General features: G+C 34.5%; 1 protein-coding gene across 1 annotated transcript in view; it reads right to left on the reverse strand.

Annotated features, from left to right (window-relative positions):
• The window catches only part of unc5cb (unc-5 netrin receptor Cb), a 199839-nt gene that overhangs the window by 28338 nt on the left and 158671 nt on the right, over positions 1-12830 (reverse strand). Inside the window, exons 7-8 of the mRNA XM_016554070.1 lie at positions 12533-12697; positions 3336-3395 (exon numbers count right to left, since the gene is read on the reverse strand). Coding sequence (XP_016409556.1) covers positions 3336-3395; positions 12533-12697 — 225 coding nt within the window. The remainder of the gene's footprint in view (positions 1-3335; positions 3396-12532; positions 12698-12830) is intronic.

A 12830-nucleotide genomic window follows, 5' to 3' on the forward strand; every position in this document is an offset into this window, starting at 1 on the left:
ATATATACTACTAATAATTTAATTAAATACATAACAAAATATTAATTTCATATTATTGTTATATAATACCAAAATTTAATATATTAATAGTATAATAATGTGTGTGTATGTATATATATCTCTCAGAGTATTTAGAGTAAATGCTATACCAACTTCTTTAAGTGAAATTTTTGTCAATTAAAAAATAAGTTATATCTAAACATCCTAAAAACAAGTAAGTTTCTTTCAGAAGCAACGCTGCATAAATATTAAGACTTGTTTCTGACATTTCTTGAATATAAGTCAGTTTTGTCTCACTGCACCAGTAGATTTCTCACTTATTATGTCACTTATTTTTAACTTATTTTCACTTGAAGTGAATCTACAAGTGCAGTAAGAGAAAACACACTCGTATTAAAGAAAGATTCTTCGTTAAAGAAAGTAAGTAGTGTTGCTTTTGGAGTAAATTTATTTTGTTTGCAGTATTATTTTCTGTTCCTGGTCAGTCGGCTGGCATGGATACTCCCTCGTTTCTCTTCTGTATTATTCATAAACTTCCACAATTACGTCCTCTATCTTTAACGAAGCTATCAGGGTAAATGATGACTCTCTACAGGAGCGTAAAGCCGCTCGTATTCCGGCCCGTATGGACTTGGCGAATAGAGCCGAGTGATGAAAGTCCTCCAATATCATCTGAGCGTGCAACTCTCCCATCCGGTGCTCGCACTTTGATGATAAAGCGGCACACTCAGCGGGGCAAGCATTAAAATGTATCGCTGAGATTAATACGTTTCTTTGAACTGTAGGTAGAAAGAGAGTGAGAGAGAGAGAGAGAGAGAGAGAGAGAGAGAGGAAAACAGGGTGGAAATAAAAAGCATTATTGAGCGGTTACGCTGGAGAGACGGCCGAGAGACAGACACATTTCCTCAGCCAGCGATCACAGCAGCCATGTGTGAAAGAGACGCCTAGGGCTTCAGGACCAGAGAAGAGCCACACACACACACACACACACACACACTTGTTTCTGTGAATTGTGGAAAAGAAAAGTCTTTCAATAGACTTCTATTACTTTTATACTGACTTTATACTTATACTTTATACTGACTGATATTTTCTATCCCCTAACCCTAAACCTACCCCTTACAGAAAACCTGTTTGCATTGTTACACTTTCAGATAAACATCATTTACTATCTTTAATACATTTTTCCCCACAATGTCAAAAAATTTCAGGTTTTACTATCCTTGTGGGGATATTTTGTTCCTCACAATGTAGCATAAACAAGTATACACACACACACACACACACACACACACAGCTCCAGAGTTCATTTCATTAACATTACCAGCAAATCGAGCTTTAACCTAATTTGGTTCTTTCAATTTTTCCATTTACTTCACCTTATTTACCCTCTATATTGTCTATTTCCGTACTTCGAAGCAACAGATCACTCAGAAATGAACATTTTTGTTTCAAACATTCCTTTAGACCTGTATAACTTTATAAATGAAACATATTTTGAAGATGACTGACTTTCATTGCATGAACAAAAAACACTGAGACGTTTGTGTTTGGAATGACACGAGGGTGAGAAAATAATGACAGAATTTCATTTTTGGGTGGATTTATCACTTTAAATGTGTGGTATGAAGGGTTAATATTGTAACTAAACAGCTGTGTGCAGCTTAAACCAGTCTAAGGTGGTTTTCTGAGCTTATCTGGTCTAAGCTATTCTCCCAGGCTTGATACAAGCACAAAAACTGTCTAAAACCAGCTAAACAGAACAAACCACCTTACACTAGACAGTCTAAAGTGGTTTACTGGTCTAAGCTTTCATCCCGGGCTTGAGACAAGTACAAAACGCCTCTAAAAGCATCTAAAGAGAATGGATGAGAAAACTACATTACACTAGACAGTCTAAGTGGGTTTGCGTCCTCCTTCTAAAACCAGCTAAACAGATCAGACCGTGTGAGCAAACCTGGAAAGTCTAAGGTGTTTTGGTCACCTTTTCTGGTCTCAGCTGGTCTAAGTTGGTTTAAATGGTCTCCCAGGCTTGATGCAAGCCTAAAACCCTTCTAAACCAGCTAAACAGACAAGACTGGGTGACCAAATGATTGTAGACTAGACAGTCTAATGTGGTGTGCTGGCCTAAGCAGGCTAAGATGGACTTCTAGGTTTGATACAAGCAAAATAGACCAGACTAGACAGTCTAAGGTGGTTTGGTTACCTATTGCTTGCTGGTTTTAGAAGGGTTTTGGGCTTTGACAAACCAGCAAAACAGACCCGACTACTATAGGTGACCAATCCACCTTAGACTGTCTAGTCTGGTCTGTTTTGTTTTCTGGTTATAAGCCTAGGTGACCATGTAATCCAGATCAGACTGTCAAACCTCCTTAGACTGTCTAGTGTACAGAGTTTTGGTCACATATTCTGGTCTGTTTTACTGGTCTCAGCTGGTCTGAGCTGGTTTAGATTGTCTCCCAGGCTCACTACAAGCCCAAAACCTTTCTAAAACTAGCAAAACAGACCAGACTAGACAGTCTAAGGTGGTTTGCTTACATAGTCTGGACTGTTTTGCTTGCATCAAGCCTAGGAGTCAATCTAAGTAACTTTCGACCGGCAAACCATATTAGTTCTAGTTTACAGTGATTTGGTCTGTTTTGTGGTTTTAGAAGGGGTTAAGCCTCGGTGGCCATCTAATCCAGCTTAGACCAGCAAACCACCTAAGACTCACTAGTGTACAGAGTTTTGGTCATGTATTCTGGTCTGTTTTACTTGTCTAAGCTGAGAGCTAGTTTGTTTGGTCACCCAGTCTGGTCTGTTTTCTGGTTTTAAGCCTAGGTGACCATCTAATCTAGATAAGACTGTCAAATCACCTTAGACGGTCTAGATTTGGTCACATTTTCTGGTATGATTTGCTGGTCTCAGCTGTTCTAAGCTGGTTTAAATGGTCACCCAAGCTTAGATACAAGCCCAAGACCCTTCTAAAACCAGCAAAACAGACCAGACTATGTGACCAAACCACCTTAGACTGTCTAGTCCGGTCTGTTGTGCTTGTATCAAGCCAAGGAGTCCATCTAACCTAAAACTGTCTTGTCTAAAATGGTTTGGTCACTCAGTCTGGTCTGTTTTGCTGGTTTTAGAAGGGTTTTGGGCTTGAATTAAGTTTTGGAGACTGTCTAAGCCACTTCAGACCAGCTGAGACTAGTTTAGACAATCTTGAGACTAGTTTAAGCTGTTTTTTCAGACTCTTAAGAAGAAAAATGAGATGGTATGAAGAGAGAAAAAGTATAAGGAGGAACTGAGGAAGGTTTGGAGACGCATGCAAACAGAAATCAATGAAATGAAGGACTCACATGGATGTGGCAGAGCATTGCTCTTGTCTGTGGGTTCGGAGGACTTCTGATATAAGGAACCTTCGGGAGAAAGGGAGGGATGGAGGGTGAGGGATGGAAAGCAAATTCAACACAATCGGATTGAACAAATTCAAACAAGCCAACAAAGACATGAGCAATGAGGGCAGTCGCGGATGATTCTTCTCCATTTGGTGTCACTTTTAGCCTTTCCTGGACTCTTCCTGCAGACAAACGACACGCAAACGAACGCTGCTATCCGTCAGCCGCGTTTTAGTGCTTCATTAGGACTAACAAGCCAGCGGGACGGATGGTTTTAAGCTGATAAACAGTCCTGGAGTCAATGAGTCAAAAGCACTTGCAGTTTCCCATCTGACACTCGGACACGAGGAATCAGCTGCACCCTGAGAGCTGGACGCTATTAGAGCAGAGCCGCCCGCTAATGTAGCATGAGCTACGGCACTAAATCACAACCACACTGACTCCAGGAGCCCGACGGGGCCGGAGACTCCAGCGTATCTGCATATCAAGAGCGCTGCAGGGCTGCATTTCCATCAAACGCTTCGGTGCTGCTGCTTTCTTTCCTGCATTTTCTACTGAAGGAGGAAGTTGAGTGAAATTGCATGGATGGAAAAACGCCGAAGTAGAGCTGCACGAGTCTGGATAAATTGAGAATCACGTTTTTTTTGTCTCAAACAGAGATCACGATTCTCCGAACAAAATGTGTGACAAAATATTATTGCTGCAGACTATTTTGAATGATTAAACATTTTAATAGTAGTGCTGTCAAACAATTAATCGCGATTAATCGCATCCAAAATAAACGTTTTCGCTTACATGATATATGTGTGTATACTGTGTATATTTATTATGTATATATAAATACACACACATACAGTATATATTTAAGAAAAATATGTTATGTTTATATATTAAATATATTTATATATAACATAAAATATAAGAATACAAAATATATAAATGCATATACATGTAAATATTTTCAAAATATGTACTGTATGTGTGTGTATTTATACATACATAATAAATATACACAGTACATGTACATATATTATGTAAACAAAAACATTTATTTTGCATGCGATTAATAATGATTAATCGTTTGACAACACTATTATATATATACACTAATATATATGTTTTAAAAATATAATATGTTTAATACACCCATTTTTAATATTAAGTGGTTTGCATGAATGATTCAATGACTCATAAATACTTCACTTGTTTCATTTCTGGATGAATCCGAGTTTTTGAACGAATCTCTTGAATGAATGATTCAATGACAAATAAATTTTTTAACTGTCACTTGTTGCCACCTAGTGGAGAAATTATGCTTCGACACAAACGTTATTTGAAGCGCAAGTTACTTTCAAAAGATGATCTGCTCTATTTTGATCGCTTCCATAGACATCAATGTTTATATCTGACCTATAAACTTTCACCCCAGTATTTCTGTGATGATACGAATGACTGTAAGACAGAAATAATGCTGTGTAGTTGAAAAGACTGTTTCTTACCTAAACATGCTAACTGCTCTCTCAGTCAGCAAACACAGATCTGTACCAGTATGATTTTTTCAAAGGTTTAATAGACACAAGCGAATCGTTGTCATTTAAAAATGGGATCGCATGGGTGTTTGAAGCGAGATTGCAATCTTTTAACGATTAATCGTGCAGCTCTATGCCGAAGACACATCCGGATGTAGAAAACGGTCAGACGATGAAGCCTCAGATGGGAGAGGCTGACAGGTAGATACGTCGATGGACAGGGAAATCAATGTGCTGATGGATGGAGCATTTATGTGCATGTGATCAGACGAGACAGAGAAACACACAGATGCTGTGCTGCGAGGAACTCGTGACCTTTGACCTGTCTGCTGTGTGTCTGCCTGAAATGAACCTATGAATCTCACAAACACATTCAAGTCACATTACAGCCCAAAATTAAAGATAAAAAAGAATAAAAATAAATAAATTTTACATAAACAATGAAAACTGATAGAGGACCACTATGAAATTATTTCCATGTCAATTAAACCGCTAATTTTTTAAAATTTAAATAATGTAATAATTTAAATTATTTATTTATTTACAAAATTTTTTTTAAGAAAATTAGAGAATGTATATATACAAAACAATACAAAATGTATTATTATTATTATTTATTTATTTGGTTGGTTGTTTTGCATTACACTAATGAGAAAGGGAAACTGCCATGAAAATAATGTCACAATACAAAAATATAAAATTTAATTCATATATTCATTTTATTTTAGCAAGTCCAATATAAACTCAAATGATATATAAATACTAAAAAATAAAAAAAAATTTTTTTTTATTATTATTATTATTTTTGTATTACACTAATGAGAAATTGGGAGGAAGTCATGTAAATAATGTCACAATGCAAAAATATAATATCACTTTGCATGTTCAGGTCACATTACAACAATACATAAAAATAAATTTATATTTTACATAAACACAATGAAACCTTAATACACTTCCATGTCAACTAAACAGCTTAAATTCAGCTTTTGTTTTTGTTATTTAATTCATTGAATTGTTTAAATAAATATATAAATAAACAAATAAATAAACGCAATACAAAAAACTATCTTTTTTGATTGTTAAATACTAAAATACTACACAATACTAAATACTTGTTAAAGTATTGTGATTCAATACTTACAAAACATAATAAAAAAATAATCCATTTTGTTTTTTTGCACTACACTAATGAGAATTTGGAGGGAAATGTGCCTAAATGTCATGAAAATACCGTCACAAAAGCATAGATATAAATCTAAGCTGGTCTTAGCTGGTTTAAGACGGTCTCCCAGGCTTGACACAAGACCAAAAAACCCTTCAGAAACCAGCTAAACACACCAGACTGGGTGACAAAACCACCATAGACTGTCTAGTCCAAACTGACAAGAGTCACAGAGTCTGGTGGTTTGGTTTGGTTTGCACAGGCTTGATACAAATCCCAAACCCCAAAATAAACCAGACTAGGCAACCAAACCAGCTTAGACCAGCAAAACGGATGCCCAATTCAATTCAAACTCAACAGATTAAACTGTATATGCTAAATATACTGAATATATTCTGCTGGTGTACTCTGATACATACTGAATGATGTCCATAGTAATTTACCATGTTATTCACATGCTACTCAAAGAAAACCACTGTGTTTTGTTTGAGTGTTTTCTGTCTCTTCATATAAAGTAGAAAGGTGAGGGCATCGCGGCAAGTATTAGGTTTCATGCTGCAAAAGTTTGCACGGGATCCAGTTTCTGGAAGAAAAAGCCGGCGTTTGGCCTTGTGCTTGTCGTGCCCTTTCTGCAGATCGATATGTCAAGAAAATGTCATCCGTCTGTGCGTTAAGTAAGCAAAGCCCTGAAAAGCAACATCATAACAAAGCAAGACACAAACGGAGCGGACGAGCGATCGAGCGCACGATTCACAGCTACAGCGCCAAAGGTTAAAACTATAGAGAGAAACGCTTCAAATTGAATCTGCACTGCAGCCGAAACACAATTTGAGCACTTTACCAACTCAAAAAGCAAATAGCTTTCTAACTCGTACTGGAAGATGCCATTAGCGCAGAGGAAACGTCCCATAAACGCTTCCTAACGGCATGAACCCGTGCTCCTGCTGGACGAGCTGAGTTCACGTATCAAGTGTAATTCACGTCCAATGATATCTGCAATAATGTGAGCTTTCAGATGATGTGGATTTCTGCTAAACGGCCGCTGACGCCGTCATTAGCATGCACATAAGTGCTTTCACCCCTTTAGCTGGAGAAAGGGGAAAAAATCAATCAGGGGAAGTGAGCCTAAATCTATAACGTTATGGGTTTTATATTCCTCGCAAACTGGCCATCAATCTGCGCAGGACTAATGCTCCCACAATGCATTTCACCGAGAAGATAGGAAGATTCAAATGGCAGAGAAATGACTTCAATATCTGAGATCACAGCCGTTCCTGAAAGCTCAGTTAACAACTCAACCAACACACGCTTTAGGAAGCAGACCAGAGCCAGACCTTATAAACCAGAACCTTAATCTTATCAAACTGATGAGAGAAGTCTAAAAGTAGCTGTTTTCAAATGTTTCTTGAGCAGCTGATATCATTTATACATAAAATATATATTTAAAAATACCTACAAAACAGTTTAAATGCAAAAAAAATGAATTAAATAATTTAATGTATTATAAATTTTTCTTTAATTTATTATAATCATTTATTTAACTTATTATTTAAAATGTATTATAACTTATTTTATTTATATTTAATAAGTATAGTTACACTAATAATAATTTTGGGGGGAAATGTGATTAATTGTCACAATGCTAAATAATCTTATATTACTTTAATAATAATACATTTTATTTATAATGTGCTTTTCTAGTACCCAAAGTGCTACAATCAATTAGAAATAGAACAAATAAAATACAAGGGAAAAAACAAACAAATCAATTAATCAATACAATAAAAAAAAAATAATGATCTCGATGTAAGCAATTTTAAAAGTTAGGTTTTTCTTTATAAATATGAATGCTGCCAAACGATTAATCACGATTAATCTCATCCAAAATAAAAGTTTGTTTACATAATATATGTGTGTGTTCTGTGTATATTTATTATGTATATATAAATACACACACATACAGTATATATTTTGAAAATATTTTACATGTTTATATTCATAAAATGTATATTATAAATAATTATATTTAATATATAAACATAACATATTTTTCATAAATATATACATGCATGTGTTTGTATTTATATATACATAATAAATATACACAGTATACACACATATATTATGTAAACAAAAACTTTTATTTTGGATGCGAATAATCGCGATTAATCATTTGACAGCACTAATATATAAATAAAAAAAACTTATGAAGAAACATTGCTTAAGTCTAAAAACAACTGTTTTACATTTTAATAATAAGAAGACATATTTATTGAGTAGCAAAATCAGTTAATAAAATTTATACAAAAATATATATTAAAAAAATGCTTAAAACAACTAAAGTAATAATTACAATTGATTAAATATGTATTAAAATGCAAAAATGAATATTATCAAGTTTTGTCATTACACTAATGATCATTTTGCGGGAAATGTGTTTAATTGCCACAATGCAAAATAATCCTATATTAATTGTCTTATTTAAAAAAATATTGAAAACAAAATTTTTAAATACTAATATAACAAAGAAAGACGAAGAAACATTTCTGAAGTCTAAAAACTGCAGTTTTTAATATTGATAATAATCAGAAATGTTTGTTGAGCAGCAAATCAGCATATTATACTGATTTCTGAAGATCATGTGACACTGAAGACTGGAGTAATGATGCTGAAAATACAGCTGCGCATCACAGAAATACATTACAGTTTAACAGATATTCACATAGAAAACAGCTGTTTTAAATTCTAATAATATTTCACAATTTTACTGTTTTTAATGCAATTTTAATCAAATAAATGTAGTCTTAGTGAGCCCAAGAGACTTCTTTCAAAAACGTAAAAAAATTGTAATTATTCCGAACTTGAAGTATATGAATATTGTAATCAATCCATACCATTCTACATACATGATATACCATCACTGTACTACGGTATTACCGCTGCGTCTACACTACAATAATTCAATAAACATATAATGTTATATAATAATTATTATACACAATAATTATAAATCTTCCCATGATGCATTGAAACGAAGCTTGTAAAACTGAAGAAACATTTCTGAAGTCTAAGAAGCATCAGACGCACACAGACGGACGGACGGTTCCTCTGAGCCTCCGATCAATACTCTGATTAACACTCGCTCATCACTTATACGCTAAAATCAAACGGGTAATTAGATTCATGATTATCATTAACGACGTTTGATTCAATCTGCTCCGTATCTCCGCAAGCCCTGGCCATTTCATTTTCATGACCTAATCAAAATGAATATGAAACTCTGCGTTTACTAAAGCAAACAGATGCCGTTTCGCCCTCATCAAACGCATTTAACGCTTTTGCAGTTGCGTTCTCGTTTTCAGAGAGAGAGACATAGACAGACAGCGAGAGAGAGAGAGAGAGAGAGAGAGAGTGAAGGGAGGATTAGCAGATAAACACGGGCCGCGTCTCTTCAGAAGAGGGAAACATTAGGTTTCAAATCTCCTCTGGCCTTCACAACCTCTGCATGTATAATCAATGACAAACAGCAGAGACTCAAGTTACTGTTTGACTGGATGAACTAAATGGAAAAACACGGGAAATGATCCCGTCCCGACTGCAGCTGGAACGCTTTGCATTTTCCCACCGAGCTGCTGGAGCAAATGTAAAGCCGTTGTCATCATTCACTCACTCACTCGTCAGGCTCGTCCGCTGGTGTTTTTACTGCTTCACGCAGCTCTTTACAATGACCGCTGCATGCTGGGATCCAACACAGACAAAAACAACTAATATAGAAGTAGTCTGGGGTTCTTTGTCCTTCATGGATCCTGACAGATCTCTGTATGCTTCTACTGCATGGAAAAAAGCAGCGTGAACATTGAGCAAAACTTCTTCTTTTGTGTTTCACAGCAGAAAGCCAGTCTACAGGTTTGGAACATGAGTAAATGATGACAAAATTATTAATTTTAGGTTTTACTTTTTAATATAAATCAATCAAACTTGATTGAGGGGTGTGGGCCTAAAATAAATGTTGCATTATATCCAATTATTAAAATATTAAAATTAATGAATTTTCTAACATTTTTTAAATAAGCACACAAAAAATAATAGCTTTTTTAATGTTAAAATTTTTTTTAATTTAATTTTTTAATTCACGTTGTTGTTTTTTTACATTTCAATGCAAAAAAAAAAAATGTTAAAACAAAAATATCAATTAGAAATAAAGATATGCTTCCATGGCATTTAATTAGACTCTGCTTTAATTCATCACATTCAACTATACTATACTAATTGATAATATTTATATAAATGTACTGAATTTTAACATAATTAAACATAAAATTAAATAACGTTTTTTTAATGTTTAAATTATTTTGTATGAAATTCACATACATTGTTTTGTACATTTCAATGCAAAAATAAAACAAAAAATAAGACAAGTAAATGTATTATATTCAACAATATTATATTAATTTATAATATTTATATAAATGTACTATATTTTTAACATTTAACTATAACTTTATATATATATATATATATATATATATATATAAACGTGTTTTTTTACATTTTAAAAAAATGTAAGTTAAAAATATTGGTAAGAATAAGAATCGAAGATATGCTTCAATGTCATGTTTTTTTTCTCCCTATTTTTTTTTATTTTTTATATGACATGGACTGCCAAATCAAACAACCAATTTTGTCATCTCTGCTTTAAATGAATGATTTCAGAAGAATAACAGCTAGAAGAGTTTTTATTTTCTGTTTTTCCACTTACATGAGCTTAAAACATCCTCTGAAAGAGTGGAGGAATCATAAAACAGCTTGTCAACACGTTTAATTGCCTTCACAAGAAAAACAGCTGAGAGAGTCTGAGCGGCTGTGATTTTCTTCTCTCTCAGTCTCGGACTCCTGCGCTTTTTAAAATAGGGTCCAAATCATAGTAATCATAGACGTGGAGCAATTATGAAACTTTGTGTAAGTACGATATAATCACTTATCATTATTTTAAACATAGCTGCTGAATGCTGGACGGCGTGTGGAGACTGTATTTACACGACCAACAAAGACACACTGTGTTTCTCCAACACCGACATCTGCGTCAATCCAATCCATTACATTTTAAAAAAATGTAAGTTAAAAATATTGGTAAGAATAAGAATCGAAGATATGCTTCAATGTCATGTTTTTTTTCTCCCTATTTTTTTGTATTTTTTATATGACATGGACTGCCAACTCAAACAACCAATTTTGTCATCTCTGCTTTAAATGAATGATTTCAGAAGAATAACAGCTAGAAGAGTTTTTATTTTCTGTTTTTCCACTTACATGAGCTTAAAACATCCTCTGAAAGAGTGGAGGAATCATAAAACAGCTTGTCAACACGTTTAATTGCCTTCACAAGAAAAACAGCTGAGAGAGTCTGAGCGGCTGTGATTTTCTTCTCTCTCAGTCTCGGACTCCTGCGCTTTTTAAAATAGGGTCCAAATCATAGTAATCATAGACGTGGAGCAATTATGAAACTTTGTGTAAGTACGATATAATCACTTATCATTATTTTAAACATAGCTGCTGAATGCTGGACGGCGTGTGGAGACTGTATTTACACGACCAACAAAGACACACTGTGTTTCTCCAACACCGACATCTGCGTCAATCCAATCCAACAGAGCATCACGTTCTCCATCAGGCTATACAAATATGGAAACATCCCTAAAACAAGACTTCTTTCTTTCTCAAGTAAATATATGTGACCCTGGAGCACAAAAGCAGTGTTAAGTCGCTGGGGTATATTTGTAGAAATAGCCAACAATACATTGTATGGGTCAAAATTATAGATTTCTCTTTTATGCCAAAAATCATTAGGATATTAAGATCATGTTCCATAAAGATATTTTGTTAATTTCCTACCGTAAATATATCAAAACTAAATTTTTGATTAGTAATATGCATTGCTAAGAACTTCATTTGAACAACTTTAAAGATGATTTTCTCAATATTTAGATTTTTTTGCACCCTCAGATTCCAGATTTTCAAATAGTTGTATCTCAGCCAAATATTGTCCTATCCTAACAAACCATACATCAATGGAAAGCTAATTTATTCAGATGATGATGTATAAATGTAAAAAAATTTACCCTTATGACTGGTTTTGTGGTCCAGGGTCACACATGTAAGATAAGACCTGTTTTTAGAGAACACAGAGAAGTTTATTTTTCTTATCCTATTATTTCTTCTAATTTTAATAATAAAACTGAGTATATTTTGTTAGGTTTACACTTAAAACATGCAAAAGCATTCTAAAAACAGGTCTCATTTTGAGGATGTTTTGATATATTAACTGGAAACTGAAATAAAAGCACAGATTTTTCTCAGTGAATGATGGGTGGAGGGTGAACCCGTATCTGAGGAGTGATATGGGATTTGTGGATGGTGAGAAGGCCTGTATAAGGAGGAAGAGGATGAGGAAGGGCGGCACTCACTCTGCATACAGAGCCCATCCGTACAGTTCTTGGACTGCAGCACCGCTCCCTCGCAGTCCTTGCCGCCGTTTTTGGGGGCCGGAGCGCTGCACTCGCGCCGTCTCCAGTGAGTGCACTCTGTCCCACACGTCGACCACTTGCTCCACTGCGTCCACAGACCGTCCACTGCAGCAAACACAGCACGGATGACGGTCACTGCCTTTTACAAATATTTTTAAATCTTCAAACATTTCAAATATTTATTCAAATATATATATATATACATATATTAAAAAAAAATAATAAAAAAAAAAAAAAT

This window comes from Sinocyclocheilus rhinocerous, unplaced genomic scaffold (genome assembly GCF_001515625.1).
Source record: "Sinocyclocheilus rhinocerous isolate Xijiao unplaced genomic scaffold, SAMN03320098_v1.1 scaffold15, whole genome shotgun sequence".
NCBI classification, from domain to species: Eukaryota; Metazoa; Chordata; class Actinopteri; order Cypriniformes; family Cyprinidae; genus Sinocyclocheilus; species Sinocyclocheilus rhinocerous.